Below are 17254 nucleotides of genomic sequence, written 5' to 3'. Positions count from 1 at the left end.
CGCAATTCCTCACAAAACTTCTAGTACAGGTCGCTGCTGTCTATCAGAAATGACATTCTGTATCCTTGTTTCTCTACTTTCGTCTGCTTTTCTTTTCTTTTTAGCTGGTTCTCCTCTGATAGCCTTCTCTATTTCACTTTCAACATGACATTGTTCTTTCTGAATTTCTTTAATTATTGAAAAAATTCCAACATGAGAGCGGCCAATCAATGTTTCCCATCGACGGTGCCATGCCTCCACGTTATTTTGAGTTCTAGGAAAAGAAAATTCCACATTCTCAAAGGCAGACCAGATTTCAGGTGGAAACAACGGCGGCCATCTCTGAGTTCGCGAATTTCTTTGATTGCTCCTCCGTATTTCTTCATGCACAAAAAACTTCGCTCGACTTCTAAGAGTCTTTTACTAGTAGATTAAACTGGAGCCAATGGCGGTATTATAAAAGAGATGATGCCTCATAGCATCAACACTCGTGGGTGATTATTAGAAAATATAACCATACAATTACCTTTGGCGATTAAGCACAAAGTCCAATGAAGCAATGATGCAACGAGATGCAAGACATAATCTGGTGTAGAGGAGTCTTCAAAAGTTTTCCTCAAACCAAGTTACGATTGGCTCAGCATCGTCTGGCATCAAACTTTTTAATAAATCAAAGGCATTAGGAATTTCCAAAGGGCTTAGAAATGCCAAGGCTGGTATATGTCTAATTAAAATGCTGAAACCTTCATCAGTACCATAAACTGTTGTCAGTCCATGATTCTGAATTTGTCTATAAACTGCTTGTGACAAATGGAAATGGCACCCTTTGCTTTGCGCATTTGGAATAATTGTGTTTACAGCATTCATTGACGCCTTTTCAAAATCTGTTAAAATAAATTCAGGCTTTAACTCGAAACCAAGTTCATTTGCCCAGTCAACCAAATCTTGAAAGAGCCTCTTGTAAAGTTCTTCAGTTTTAGAACTCATTAATGCATAAACTACAGGTAATATGCGAACATTTGAAGCTCCGCCTACATTAGCATGGATGGTATAGAGTTGTCTAAAGACAGTTGGTACAGTTTTGAATGTTCCATCCATTATCCAAAATTTTGCCAAATGCAAATGCTTTAAATTGTTCTCGGAAGTGAATAGTAATATTCGTTCATCACCGTCTGCAATATCTTTACAAAAAGGCTGTCCACTCAAAGTCAGTGTATATTCAACGGGTAAAGTGAAATTTTCTAATCTCTCAGGTTCACTTGGAGTACCTTTATGCTTTGCTCTATTAATTTGTTTTCTGAGTACTTCATCACTCGGCAAACATGGTTGTACATCTTCAGTTATTGATGACTTAATGTTACTGATAACCTGAGCAGGTGTGTCATTACATCGCTTCGCAATTTCTTTCATTTCATTTTGAGCCCTAGCAACGAAGGCTGCACTTGCCACAGCTGCATGATTATGTCTATACGGATGAAATTTTTTACTACATGTTCGCCATTTAACAAAACCGTTATCGCTCTTCCAGTCCATCTTGATTCATTCCAGTTCTTTCAGTCACAAGTCCAGTAATACAAATCACCACGATTTTTATCTTTTATAAAGAAAAATCCGTTAATATTAATTTTAGGTTTCCCTTTCGTAGAGTTGATAACATCTGCGATTTTAATAATACAGTTCTGATTATCCGAATCACAGGACATCGTCGAGTAGTGGGATATCCTTCCAACAAGACTACCGGAAAAGAAATGAAATCTCTGTTGAGCGATGTTCTCAAGCTCATATAAATAAGGAAAGTGATTGGCTATTACATTAGATTGGCGCCAATTTAGCGCCCTCTTTTGTTACTATTACAAAACAATAATTTAAAAATTGTGTTACAATTAACAATTTTTTTATATAGCCCCAAAAAACATGAGAACGACTAAATACTGTATTAGTCTCCCAAATATTAAAGTAGGTTTCATTTTTTTTCAGACGTTGTTCCATTTACATAGTTCTAATCATTCGCGTGTATTAGCCGCACCCCTGATTTTAATCTGCTTTTTTGTGAAAAAACTTTTGGCTCATATAAAATAATGCATGTGAAAGAATACGTGTCACAGTGCTTAGAATCCCATTTTTGTTGCTAATGCTAGAATGGGAGATCGATAGTTAAGGTAACTGTTATTATTTTTCTTAAAATCTTGTATAGGAAGAAAAAGTAATGATCTTCATGAGTGAAGGTTGCTCTGTTTGAAGCTCTAAATTTGATTTACTCTACATTTTTTCTGTGACACTACTGATGTACATTTCGCACCATTTTTTTTCATCATGACCACCACTATTTATGAAATTGATGTTAAGTTCCCTAGAAAAAATGAGCCGGACACGTTGCATATAAATGTAATATCTCGGCACAATTAGTAATGAAAGAATTATTTTTTCATTTTTTTGTTGTTTTTGTTTTCTAGCATTTAGGAGGTGTTATTCTCTCCCCAAATAGAAGCAATTAGCTTCTGGAGTATTTTTTCATTAAAGATCCTTTATTAGGGTACGAAACTGGTACTGGTAAAAGTCCTTTTTAGGACTGAAGACCAGTCACTAGGATACCCTCAATTTTTACCCCCTTCCCTGCTCCCTCCATTGGATTCACTCATGTACTTTCATCACCATGCCCATTGTGGACTTATTTCAGGTTTACAGGGAAGGGAAGTACTACAAAAGCAGTAGAACCCTGTATAACTACTTTTCTATCAAAGTATCACCTCAATTTTTACCATCGCGAACGCCCCATACTATATTAGAAATGAAGATTTACATCGCGACCTTCATATTGATTATATCAAAGACTACTTATCCAAGCTAAATACAAACTTGATGTTGAAAAGTTGTGACTAATGTACCGAGTGATTCTTCTGAACTTTCAGAAATGAACTTTAACAAAATTAAAGGCGTTTTCAACATATTAATTACATTTGTTGAGCAATTCAAGAAAAACAAAACTGCAGCAGAAAAACTCAACCTTGCACTGGGCTTATTTGAACTTCTAGACGACATATGCTTAATTTCACATCTCTTTATGTAAGATAACTGATTGTAGTTAAATCTACCATCGATAGATGGTACCACTTTACGGTGACTTTTCATGATGTCTTGCTTTGCTCCGCCCTCCCTAGTTTGTAGCTTCTCCTTATTTTCCTATCCAGAATTTTATACGTCACGTGCCTTCGGGCCTTTTTCTCAAATAAGTTTGGTATATTAAAGAGTCTATGTCTCCCCTAACAGGGATTATTTGAGGTGCCTTAACAGGGATTATTTGTCTCCCCTAACAGAGATTATTTGAGGTGCCTTAACAGGGATTATTTGTCTCCCCTAACAGGGATTATTTGAGGTGCCAATATCGGGATATAATTCCTGCTGAAACAGGCATATCAAAAGTATCAAGTATCAAAGACTGCCATGTGTAGTTTCCAGAATCTCAGATTTTCAGTTATACAGTGGTTATAGAATGTTAGTTTGAAATTTAGTTTAGAAAATCTTTTTTGGGAATCTAAAAGGACCATTTGTAGTCCGAGAACCATAGATTGAAAAACGAACAACGAAAGTATTGAAAAAGAAATGACATCACTATTTGGTAGAGTTCAAATAACGTATGCGATTAGCTATTTCTTTTGAATTTTAAACTGAAGCCAGCTTTTATTGTTATTTTAAACAAATACTTTATTAAAATGTGCTAGGCGTGGTACTCTTTGGTTTACGTTACTCTTTGGTTTTCGTTTCTAGTGATCTTAGCCTGTAGTCACTTCCCTCTTTCCACTTCAGACTCCTCCCACTACTCGATCCAAACAGATCACCGTAATGCACCCTTTGGGCTTAAGTATCATTGAGTGGTATCACACATGGCATCTTAAATGCACTATCTCGTTCGATAGGAATAATGAATGAATGAATTGTTACGTCTAGTTTGAATATACATAAATGCACATGAGGCTGGGTTAACCATTAAGCAATATATGCACGTGCTTAAGGAATCAAGGAAAGGGGTCACCACCAAAATACCCTTAGGTACTCAGGAAAACGGGCACCAACAAGTTTCCCATTACCATGCAGCTAAAAAGAGAAATAATGAAAAAGTTAAAAAAAATTACGAAAAATTAAACAAAAATTAAAATTTTTTTAACAAATTTTGAGAAAAGTTACATTATATTGAAAAAACATTAATATAACATATTATATTGAAAATTAGTACACATCGGGACTTTCAAAACAGAGTACATAATATTATATACAAATTAGGTAAAAAAAAAGAGAAATTCTATGTATATTTTTACAGTGTACTAAAACATGCACCATCCAATTCCGGTAAATCATATTCAAAAGGCTTCGCGACCTTAACACGATCCAAATCATTTAGTAGGCGCGGTTAGAAAATAAGAGAGCAGTTGCATATCAGCAGCGTTTTCGATATATGAAGAGTGAAAATTGTAGTTTTTGTGGAAATGTATTCAGTTCTGAATAAAACAAAACCTTAAAGAATATTTTAATTCTAAATTAAACATTATGTAACAGTTTAGTGTTATAAATATTAACCTAAGTAAGTATTTTAAGCAAGAGGCGTGGTTAATAAAAATACACAATCGCGCTTTTAATTTCCTACAAATTTGAAATCATTAAGAAGAGCAAGATTGGAAAATTAACATCATTAAGTAAAAAAGAAAAATTTTTAATGATGTGAAAGTGTTCAAAAGAACCCAGTTGATTAATGAAGAAGCTTTACGGATAATTTTTGAAAATCCCATATTAAAATATAATTGACTTATGTAAAAAAAATCGTTTTTCCTTTCGATATTTAATTCATATTCCCTGACGAGAAATTGCAGCGCTTTTCCATTTGGCCAATATACACCATACAATAATTAAAAGCACATATGAGATCTTTAAGAATCGAAAATGAATTTTACTGATACGTGAAAAAAATTATTTAAATATTGAACTTATGGAGAAGTCAAGAAATTTTGTATTTGATAGTAAATTTGAATAATTATTGGGTACTTGTCAGCTAAACGTCACTGTCGGCTTAGTGTCCTGTTGACAGTTAATTGCCCCGTAGCTAAATGGCGAATTCTGTGTGTCGGCTAAATGTCCTGTCGGATATGTGTCTTTGTCGGCTAAGTGACCATGTTGGCTAAATGTCTTGTCGGTTAAGTGTCCCGTTGGCTAAGTGTCCGCAACCGAAATTACTCAGTTGTTTATAATTTCAGCTTTTACTATAATTTCCCATTTCCGCACCAGAATGCAAATCACTTAGGACAGTTTTTGACCTTCACTTGCTCACTGCATTAGTTCCTGCCAGCTCTGATAATTTGTAATTATTCATCTTTTCAATATCACTGCCAACATTTGAACTTATGATGATAGAGTTACTGAACCAGCATAAATTAAAATTAAATTGTATAGTCTTTAGCCACTAGTCCACATTTTCAGTTTGAATTTTAATCTTCTTGTTCAATTATATTACCATGAGCTATAATTGATTTTCTTATCATAAGAACATGCCTTTTCCAAGTTCTTTTTAAATAAAAGACTTATTTAAACTTTTGTCCGACTTTGTAGACATAGTGATAATTTGCTTCCTGTCTGTCGAGGGGGGGTACTTTGTGGGGAGGTTGACAAGTTAGGAGATAAAGCATGCAGAAACTAGCGGTTTGTTTATTGACACAAATTTCTAATTAGTAGAAAAGATCCTTAAAGAGAAGGAAACTGAAATAAATTAGCCAAAATATCTAAGAAGGCTTCAAGTTAAAAAGACTCATAAATATTTTGTTGAGTGTTGTTTGTAGCTTTTAATGTGTAATTATCCTAATATTGTTTAAGAACCAGTGTCATAAATTACATGTATTTTAAACTGTGAAATTTTATTAAGACTGTGATTTTAATAGGGCTTTTTTAACACATACTGTTTAAAAATAAAATTCAATAATAGCCATGAAAATCCATAATGACCAAGGTTATCTAATTACCTAATTTAATTATTTATAGCTAACTGCTTACCCTTAAAAATTATCTCTGCATATTAAAGCGAGTTATTGCCTTTCATTAATCCTTATCATGGTCACAAGATAAAATGTAAAAATTCATGTAAAACGTATTCTTTGCATCTAGCGAGACTTAATATAATACAAAACAACTCATCATCTTAGGTGCTTTAGTGGCTTATTGGAACCTTAAAGTATATTAACTGGGTTACAATCCCTGGGAAGCTACATCACTAAACACATCAGACAGAGCCCAGCTAACTTTCAAAACTTGCCAACTGTGCTCACATCAGGCTTTTCAGGTTTTTTCTGATCAGCAGGTCTTTCTCAAGGCAAGCAGCAGTGGTGACAACAGCGAGTCTTTTGTTATGAATCATGCCATCTAACATAAAACCTACCTGCTATTTACTGAATGTCTAGACTGAACAAGTATGTGACAAAAAATCAATATAAAGCTAATTATTAGTAATACCTAGATAAAATGTCACTATCTTCTTTCAAATATGTCCAATTATTATAAGTGTAAAATATTTAATGCTACTTGATAAATTTCATAAAGTTTGTTTTATTCTCAAACTTAATAATTATGTTTATTAAGTCAGGCTTAATAAGAATGCATTGTACTTACGAATCTATTTTATGTTTTGGATGGTATTACAAAAGTGAAGTACAGGCATAGATGATATTTTTAATTGAATTTAATCAGTTCCCATTCGCTCATAGGACCTTAATTTTTTTTCTAAGACCAAATTTGAAATTTGTTTTATTATTGATTTAATATTTTGTAAAATTTTAATGAATTTTTAATTAACAAACTCAAGGATTTTAAAGCGAGCAATGGTAACACTCTACAGAACCATTTTATTTCCAGCGCGCGGAAATGTGTATCGGAAATTCTAAAGATATGCTCATTTTAAAACTATTTCGTGACACTGCCATTGAACTGAATTTTATGGTTTAAATGCAAAGAATATGATATTTAATAAATAAAGGTAACACACAAAACATTAAAAAAACGGCCCTTTGGGTGTAAATTAAAATCAAACTTTTCAATTTTTTTTTTTAAATTTTATAATTTCAACATGTCATCTTACTAGATTTAAACTGATGATCTAATATCTGGAAAAATCCGAAGTCTTGACGAGTCCGGATCTCGGATTTTGTACTGTATTGGGTAGAAATTAGTTAAAAAAGCAAGTTTGTGATTTTTAAAAAAAAAAACTACAAATTATTAACATTAATTACAATTTGGCAAACATTATCAAAAGGAAAAAAAATGCAAAGATGATGTATTAATTGCGAATTGGATTTTTAATCAACAATAAAAATTAAAAATATGAAAATAATACATTATTAGTCTTAGCGTGTGCACAGCTGTTTTCATTTAAAAAAATGGTTGGAGTAGACTTTAAGTTACCTCTTGTATTATGGCGAAGTTGTTTCATTTATGGTAGCCTGAATAGTTCAATATTATGGAAACCCTATTGTGACGTAATTAGGTGCACGATTCGGGAGAATTTTGAATCGTAGGATGTTTTGCAAGCGCTTTTGTGGTATGTGTTGGTTTTATTGTTTAGACAGTAGAATAGCTGATTTTTGGCGCAAAATTCGCCATTATGTAAGCCAAAATAATGTCAAAGAATTGCACAAACTCAGTATCCATGTACTACCTAAAATCGCCAAAGGGTACCCTAAAACCCTTTACCAAGACAACAGACAATTGCACAAATTTAGCATTGCACACTCGCTATGATCAATTAAACATTATTACACCAGGATTATTATATTATATCAGAAAAATAGAACTTACATTTTCAAAAATTTTACTTATCCAACAAAGGATAAAACTTCTTTATAACTTTCATAAATGACAAAAACTAAAGGATAAATCTTCTATGTGTCTTTTATAAATGACAAAAACCTGTTCTTGAAGATGATTTTCATGCATTTCGCACCACACATATGCAACAAAATCAGAATCATTTTCTGCATTTGTCGCAAATTGCAGAAAAGCCTTAAATTACACCTATTCACCATGATACAGACCATCGTCGTGGAAGATAAAAAGGGATTTAATTTTCACCGTTAAAAAATATCGAGCTTTAAAATTAACAAATAATATTTAAAAATATACATGTGGCAATCAGAGAAACATTCCCCCAATCCCATTAACTCTGTTTATAAAGAAATAAGATTCCCAAAATGAAATCAATACCAAACAATGAAAAACATAAGATTAAAAGATCAAGTGAAATATACTATATGTTAAGTGATAATTATCAAACAGGATGTCACAGGTCTAGTATGTTTCACTGTCAACCGATATCTTTTGCAAATAAATCTTTCTTCTTTAAGTTCACTTTTAAAGTTCTTTAAGTGTTAAAACTGTACAATTCTTATGCTCATATATCTATTAATCAAAGTTTCATTATCTACCAGAACACACTATGAGCTTAACTTCTGCTATATATTTTGATTTTACATTTAACAAAATAAAGAAATTGTGCTTAGGAAAGTGATGATTTGTAATAAAAACAAAATCTCTATCAATATTATTTCCAGCAGATTACAGCAACATATAATCAACATTAATATTTAGTGCATTTCTGTACCATATTTCATTTTTATGTCATAACAAATAGATGCATATAAAGATGATCTTTAACGGCTCTTTGATAGACACAGAGGCTTTAGTGTAGAATTGGGTGCCCTTTCGATTGGCGACATTTAAAAAAAAAATTTGGGTGATGAAACCTCACTTCTGGTTACCACAATAGTTTTAATTTTGTTTTAGCTTCCTGATTTTATTTAAATGAAAATAGATTGATGTATACATGGACATATTTAAGGCAGTGCACAATGTCTAGTTTGTGCAATTTTAGGATGTATTTTTAAGTAAAAACAGATCGATGTGTACATGGATACAGATCTTATGCAATTCTTTTGACTTCTTATTTTGGTTTTGTGTAGCGGCCATCTTGAAATTGTAACTTCCTGGCGCCGATCTTGGCGTCAAAAAAGAATCACCAATAAACAAGGGGCACCCAATTGTAAACTTTTACCGACACAGAAGTTGGTAATATTTTTTCATATATTCCACAATGATATTTTTTTCTTTTTTTATGGGCCAATTTTGAATTAAAATATTTCAGGATGTGAACACATTTTTATACAAAAGTAGATAGTAGATGTAATGCTAAATACAAAGAAGCAAAACTGACTATATTACTGCATATTTTATTTTAACGTTTAGCTCTCTGTTGTGGCTAAATTTCAGACATATATGTATGGGTATGAACATGTTTGTTGCAAAGTTTAACATTTCAGAAAAGAAACAAACAAATACATTCATAATGAGTTTATGCCATAAATTTGTCAGAATAATAACTTTTAGTAACATAAAATTCCTGCAGAATTGTTTAACATTTCAGAAAAGAAACAAATAAATACATTCATAATGAGTTTATGCCATAAATTTGTCAGAATAATAACTTTTAGTAACATAAAATTCCTGCAGAATTGTAACAATAATTGAATAAAGTCGACAGTCGATACAAATCATAATCACATGTAAAGTCAATCAGTTTATTTCATTTATGAAAAATATTTTTAAAACTATTTCTGCAGACTAGAGACATATTAAAAGTTTTTTTTTCCTCTTTTTTTTTTTAATCTGATAAAAATCACTGACAATGGAAAAAATGGTTGGTAATCACTTAATTTCATAAAACCACTAAAACCAGCTTTTTTTACGAATAAATACTCCGTTAATTAGGAATAAATTATAAAACTTGCTTTCATAGCCGTAGCGGATATCTTTTCAACTGTGACAGTGAATGAAACATTTTGCATGAAGTAGACATACATAACAGATATATCAGTTAGAAATGCACATATAATGAATGCATTACTGAAAATTCAATATTCAAGCCTAAAGAAACTACAGTTAGGACAGCTAATTATACTTTTTTTTCAATGGCATATGTCACTATGGTAAAACAAATTAATTAGGTAATAGATTTAATTTCATATCTAACTTTGTTACTAATAAAGAAACGTGAATTGCAGTCATAAAATAAAGACATAAAGCCTGAAAGAAACCACTTTAGAAATAACTAAATAAAGATTACTAGTTTCAATAATTCCAAAATAACTTGTTTTTACGAAGAACCTTGCTTCAGTTTCTCCTGTAACTGATATTACGAACTCAACAACCAGGCCATGCTTCCTCCCTGTTTTTTCTCATTGTAAAAGCTATTTTATTAGACATGTCTTCATTGTAAAGTGCTTGGCATATTTCAACATTTACGCGACGTCTTGTTTGCCAAGGTTTTTCATAAAATCGACGTCGGCGCCAATTAGTAAAGATGCCTTCAGCACTCATTATTCTGTTAAGAACACTTACAGCACCATCCACATTTCCATCCTTAACAATAACAGTCCTAGCAACAAATCTTGCATGATGCGCCATTTCAAATTTTTACGGTTTTCAGAAATAACCCTCAAATAACACTATAAGATTATTACAACTTCTAGGTACTCATCAGATTCAGATATCTCGTTTTGCATCCATTACGTCTTTTTGCTTGTAGGATCAAGATCAAAATGTGAACCACAGTCAAAGAATGTCTATGTAAGAAGGAAAGGCTCCATAGACGTAATGCAAACGAGTTTGTCTTCTACGCCGCTAGAAAGAAGAACACACAGATCGTATTTTATTCTCGAGTGTCAAGATGTAGAAACATCTTTTTACTCAACTTCTGATAAGAATCATGTACGAGAAGAAAGAGTAGGGTGGTTCGCCGCTTTTTCAGATGTCCCAGACTTTCCTTTCCCCGTTCATGACGAATAGCTGTGTCTACAAGTACGACGTCGGACGGATAGCTCAAACATGGTAAAAATGCTAAACGTACGACTAGTTGCGCAGAGACCATTTGCGCGTGAACATGCCTTCAATGTGCCATGCGAATCTAGCGCCATTTTGTTCTCGAACGTGGTCGGATGGTGTGGTGGTGACAGTGGCGTAGCTAGGGAAGGCAAGGGGGGACATCTGTCCCCGGGCGCAGCATTTAGGGGGCGCCAAATAGATGTTAGGAAATTTTAGAATAAATTATTTTCATTTTTAAATGCAATAAAAATAAATTAAAAAAAATTCGCTTACAGTCTATCGCCCCATTATAATAAGGATATCTTTTTCCTACATTTTTTGTCATGTGATTAGCAAAGATTGAATAGAAAAGCTAGGTTTTCGATTTAAAAGTAAGGTCAATGAAAGTCATCCTTCCCCACAAGTCCCTTTCCCATTCATTCCTAAGTAAACGGCGAGAAAATACTTCGAAGGTTATGTGATACTTTTAAGTTGTAAAGCTTTTGCCCTTTTACAGCTTTGAATAACCCTCCGTATCCGGTCCCATTTTCCCTGTAGCAATCAAGTTTAGCGTCGCGATTCTTTGAAAGTGGAGACACAAAATAGCAAAAGCCCTTTCATTTTGAACCAAATATTTAAAATCACAATGATTAAGAGAGTTAAGTATTCCAAAAAAGAAAAAAAAAAGTAAGTTAGGGTATTTAATTTTACATTTATTAATTATTACACAAATATTGCACAAGACAGGGGAAGAAGCTAAGTCAGTTAAACGTATCAAACATATTAATTTATTTTATTTTATTATTATTTTTTTATAATATAGAGAGAAAGCCAACTTCGCTGCGTTAAGTTGTGGTGATGGCGATAAGGAGCGCGCCTTGCGCCCTCCGATAAGTGTGGCGACCCTAGAGGAGAAGTTTCTTACGAGTAGCGAGCAGAGCGAAACAGGCAGGCTGTCGGGGAGTATGCGCGATGTTCCTAAATAAAGTTTAATTTTTATTGTGCACTATGTCTTGTTAATATTTATATTAATGCAGTAAGAACATAATCTGTGATATGGAATTTGAGGATTGGTGGTAAAAACATAACAGGAAATTTCCATAATGGTAACCCGGACTGTGTTAAATCGTATGAACAATTCTCAAGCACTTTCGGTTTTGACTACAAGCCATCACTCAAGATCTCCAAACCAGAAGTAATGGATTACATCGGTTTTCGTCCTCCGGATCACAGATGAGTAGTAATTATAGATCATTTTATAATTCTGTTTTCTACTTATCATTTAATTTCATTTTCTTTAGTTAAAGTTTTCCTTTTATATTGGCTTAAAAACCTTGCACAATGTCTGATGTTTATGCCGTCCAAATTCCGGTTTATAACCGATCAGACCCATCTTTATGGTTTATTATGTGTGAAAGTACTTTTGCTCTTGCCACCCCCAAACCTATCACAGAATCCATTACTAAATATAATTATGTAGTTTCTCATCTTCCTCCAGATATCGCATCACCTGTACGGGATTTACTTATGAAACCAGACCCTATTGATCCATATGCAAAGCTTAAAACTGAGTTAATAAATCGTTCAGGAGAATCTTCTCAGCAAGAAATTCGCCAATTATTATCTGGAGAAGAATTAGGTTCTCGAAAACCTTCCGATTTGCTTAGAAATATGAAACGTCGAGCAAAATCTTTAAATGTTCCTGATAACTTAATGTTAGAATTATTCCTTCAACGTTTGCCTTCGACTGTTCAGTCTATTTTGGCAGCGGTTTCCAATTTAACTGTAGATAAAGCTGCAGAAATTGCCGACAGAATTTTAGAAGTAAATCCAACCCCAGGAACTTGTGCCGTTTCTCGCACAGTCGATCAGTCTCTTGGGGATAAATTATTTAAACAAATAGAAAAATTAAACAAACGTATTGATCGCATTTCTCTTTCTCGTGGTCGCTCGCCAAATCGCGGAGATCGCAATAAGGAAAGAAGCAATTCCAAAAGGAGAGATTATTCTGTTTGCTGGTATCATAGACGTTTTGGGAAAAAGTGTAGAGATGACAAATGTACAAAACCTTGTTCATGGCAGGGAAACGAAACCAGCAAAGAATAGAGGCGACTTATTCTTTGCCTCAAGTTTCACGTCGCCTGTTCGTTCGTGACCGTAGAACAAACCTTTCATTCTTGGTCGATACCGGCTCTGACGTGTCCTTACTTCCAGCAAATAATTCTCAAAAACGGAATTCGTCCCAACAAACACTTTTCGCTGCTAATTCTTCTACTATTCATGTTTATGGTCAAAAAACACTTTCTTTGGATTTCAAATTAAGACGACAGTTTACATGGACTTTCCTTATAGCAAATGTTAGTACACCCATTCTTGGAGCAGATTTTCTCCATTTCTTTGAATTGGTGCCTGATCTCAGAAACAAATGTCTCAAAGATTTAAAAACGCATTTTAAAACCGTCGGTTGCGTGAAAAATGCAAGCATTTATTCAGTAAAAACTGTATTTAGTGATACACCATATCACAAAATTTTAAAAGAATTTCTTTCAGTTACTAGATTACCAGATCCTAACCAACCTGTTAAACATAACACCGTTCATTATATCATAACTAAAGGTCCACCTGTGGTTGCAAAACCTCGTCGGTTAGCTCCAGATCGCTTAAAAATAGCAAAACAAGAATTTCAAACTATGATGCAATTGGGGCATTTGAGACCTTCGAGCAGCAATTATGCATCCCCACTTCACATGGTTCCAAAAAAGGGAAGTCTGGAATGGAGACCTGTAGGAGATTATCGAGCATTGAACGCTCAAACAATAAAAGACAAATACCCTATTCCATGTTTAGCCGATTTTACTGCTGCATTGCACGGTACTAAAATTTTTAGTCATGTCGACCTGATTAAGGCATACCATCAAATACCAATTAACCCAGCCGACATCCACAAAACCGCCATATGCACACCATTCGGTTTATTCGAAAGTATCCGTATGCAATTCGGCTTATGCAATGCATCTGCGACTTTTCAACGTTTTATAGATGAAGTCACGCGGGATTTAGAAGGCGTTTACGCTTTTGTCGATGACTTGCTCATAGCCTCTAAAGATTCTGAGGAACATTGCAGGCATTTGAAAGCTTTATTTTCCAAACTTCAGGAATATGGACTTTGCATAAATGTTTCAAAATGCACCTTTGGTCAAACATCTATTGATTTCTTAGGTTTTCACCTTAGTGAAAACGGAATTGAACCTCTTCCTGACAAAGTCAAATGTATTTTAGATTTTCCTCAACCTACCACTCTCACTCAGCTTCGCCGATTTTTAGGCATGTTTAACTTTTATAGATGTTTCATACCTAAAGCAGCACATATTCTTTCTCCTTTAATAAAATTGTCAGAAGGCTATATTAATAAAAAGAAACCTCGTTCTCGTGTTCAGGATTCATCCCCACAATTAAATTGGAACGAGAATGCTGAACAAGCCTTTATTGCTGCCAAAAATGCCATTGCTCAGGCTACCCTTTTGAGACACCCTATTCCCGGAGCCCAGCTAAGCATCTGGGTAGATGCCTCAGACGTCGCAATCGGCGGCATACTTATGCAGTTTTCTCAACAAACATGGGAACCTATAGCATTTTTCTCTATGAAACTCAGTAAAAGTCAACAGAAATGGTCCGCGTACGATAGGGAATTATTTTCTATTTATTCTGCAATTAAGAAATTCCGACACATGTTAGAGGGCAGAAATTTTATAATTTATACGGATCAAAAACCGTTAATATACGCTTTTAAACAGAACCCTCATAAATGTTCACCTCGACAATTGCGCCATTTAGATTTTATTTCTCAGTACTCTACTGATATTAGGCATGTGCAAGGTTCAAAAAACGTCGTTGCTGACGCTCTTTCAAGAATCGAAATTGATTCCATAACAAAATCTCCATTTTTGGATTTTAAAAAATTTTCGGAAGCTCAACGGCATGATCCGGAGGTACAAGACCTTCTCAAAAACAACACATCATCTTTGAAACTGGAATTTAAACCGTGCCAATATTCTGATGGTAATATTCTTTGTGACATATCAACAGACATTCCTCGTCCATTTGTTCCGAATTCCTTTCGCAGACTCATCTTTAATCATCTGCGTAATCTGTCACATCCAGGAATTGCAGCTACTACGAAGCTTATTTGTTCTCGTTATGTATGGCCCGATATGAAACGTCATATCAAAAATTGGGTGAAATCCTGTGAATCTTGCCAAAAATCGAAAATTACTAGGCATACTAAAGCACCACTGGGCACATTCTCTCTTCCTGATGCACGTTTTTCAGAAATCAATATGGATATCGTCGGACCGTTACCTCCATCAGAAGGCAATGTGTACCTTTTGACTCTAATAGATAGATTCTCCAGATGGCCTGAAGCCATTCCCATCCCGGATATGAAAACGGAAACCATTTGCAGAGCCATCTTCAACTGTTGGATATCTCGTTTTGGCTGCCCATCGATCATAACAACAGACCAAGGTTCTCAAATGAGATCCGCACTTTTTGCAGAATTCACGCGCATTTTGGGTACGAACAGAATCACAACAACAGCCTATCATCCAATGTCAAACGGCATTGTTGAACGATTTCATCGACATTTAAAATCTTCTCTCAAGGCTCACGAGACCAATAACTGGACTGAAACACTACCAGTTGTTATGCTTGGTATTCGGACAGCCGTAAAGGAAGATCTACAGTCATCTTGTGCTGAACTGGTGTACGGCACAACTCTCAAGCTGCCTAGTGATATGATAACGTCATCTAAGATATCTCCGTATGACACACAATTTATCACGAATCTTAGGCATAGAATGCAACAGTTGAATCCAATAGCAACATCTGCACATTGCCAAGAAAAATGTTACGTAAGTGCTACCTTAAAGTCGTGTACGCATGTATACTTACGTGTCGATCGAGTAAAGCCACCTCTGTGCCAACCATACACAGGTCCGCATAAAGTCCTTTCTAGAACGGACAAAACTTTCACAATTGATGTTAACGGTCTGAAATCTACTGTGTCTATAGACCGTGTGAAACCAGCCTATTTGCTTTCGGACTCTAATTTGCCTGAACTGAAAACTAATAAAGACTTAAAGACAGTTCAGCAGAATAAATCTGCAAACGAACTCTCTAAGACACAAACTGTCACCAGATCGGGAAGACATGTTCACTTCCCTAAGAAACTTGCTTCTTACATAACAATTTAAAACATTTTTTTTAAATTCATATCTTAACATATTTCTTGTTATTTCATGTTTATTATATGTGTCAATACCTTGTTATATATTGAATTTCATTTTGATCTTTTCTAATTTTATATTCTAATTTTGTAATCATGTAAAAATACCCGACAGTACGGATACTCTGAGATAATTTCATAACCTATGTCGTTCCTTTGAATAGCCATTAAAGGAACTGGGGGGAAACTCTGTGGTGATGGCGATAAGGAGCGCGCCTTGCGCCCTCCGATAAGTGTGGCGACCCTAGAGGAGAAGTTTCTTACGAGTAGCGAGCAGAGCGAAACAGGCAGGCTGTCGGGGAGTATGCGCGATGTTCCTAAATAAAGTTTAATTTTTATTGTGCACTATGTCTTGTTAATATTTATATTAATGCAGTAAGAACATAATCTGTGATATGGAATTTGAGGATTGGTGGTAAAAACATAACAGGAAATTTCCATAAAGTACAATGAATTTTACGCTATTAGTCATCTAGTAATTTAAACCCTCTGTTTAAAATTATTTAAGGGAGCAGGTGTTAAATATGCAGATGGTTTATATAGTTCATTAGTGAGTAGAATGTATAAGTCTGGTCAACGGTGCTAGTTCGATATTGTTTATAATCTCAGCGAACGGGCTGACTGCATAAATACTTTTATAATTTTCCCTTATATGAAATTCAAATACAAGCCAGTTTCCCTTAGAAAGTCTTCCATAAAGTCATCCCTTCCATATATGGATAACCTCCACTTGCTTTGCCGTACTCAGTTCAATAATAGAAAGCATATATAAAATGCTAATTATAGCGACATAAAGTTTGTATTTGTAAGATTACATACATCATCAACAGCAAGCCAAAACTACATATTAACGAAATCAGTTTTATGCAGAAAATAAGAATTTCTCTCTTAAATGCAGGAGAGAATAATAACTTCCCCTCATAAATTTTTGGTATGGGCTTGATTTTGCAAAAATCGATGTTCTACACCAGGCATTCCCAAATCTGTTCTTAGATCGATCCCTATTAAAGGTTTCTTTATCTACCTACTTACAATTTTCTCTATAAGGTACAGTCTGCAACATAACAATAATAATAATTGCATATATGTGACTTAAAGATAATATTT

The 17254-nt window shown here is 34.2% G+C and overlaps 1 protein-coding gene across 1 annotated transcript; it reads right to left on the bottom strand.

Annotated features, from left to right (window-relative positions):
- Positions 1-9217: 9217 nt before the first annotated feature.
- Positions 9218-10813, bottom strand: mRpS21 (mitochondrial ribosomal protein S21). Its single transcript, XM_085815942.1, has one exon. It carries the CDS (start codon positions 10465-10467, stop codon positions 10204-10206), a length of 264 nt encoding a protein of 87 aa, XP_085672068.1. The 5' UTR covers positions 10468-10813; the 3' UTR covers positions 9218-10203.
- Between the last annotated feature and the right edge of the window lie 6441 nt (positions 10814-17254).

This window comes from Stegodyphus dumicola, chromosome 4, assembly GCF_044657685.1.
Source record: "Stegodyphus dumicola isolate Sdum_Otavi_A_Nest chromosome 4, ASM4465768v1".
Taxonomy (NCBI): domain Eukaryota; kingdom Metazoa; phylum Arthropoda; class Arachnida; order Araneae; family Eresidae; genus Stegodyphus; species Stegodyphus dumicola.
Note: the sequence above shows the minus strand (reverse complement) of the source record. Positions and strands in the feature narration are given on the sequence as shown.

Bases quoted from the DNA above. Each gene is read 5' to 3' on its own strand.
- mRpS21 (XM_085815942.1), bottom strand. From the start codon at position 10,467: ATGGCGCATCATGCAAGATTTGTTGCTAGGACTGTTATTGTTAAGGAT.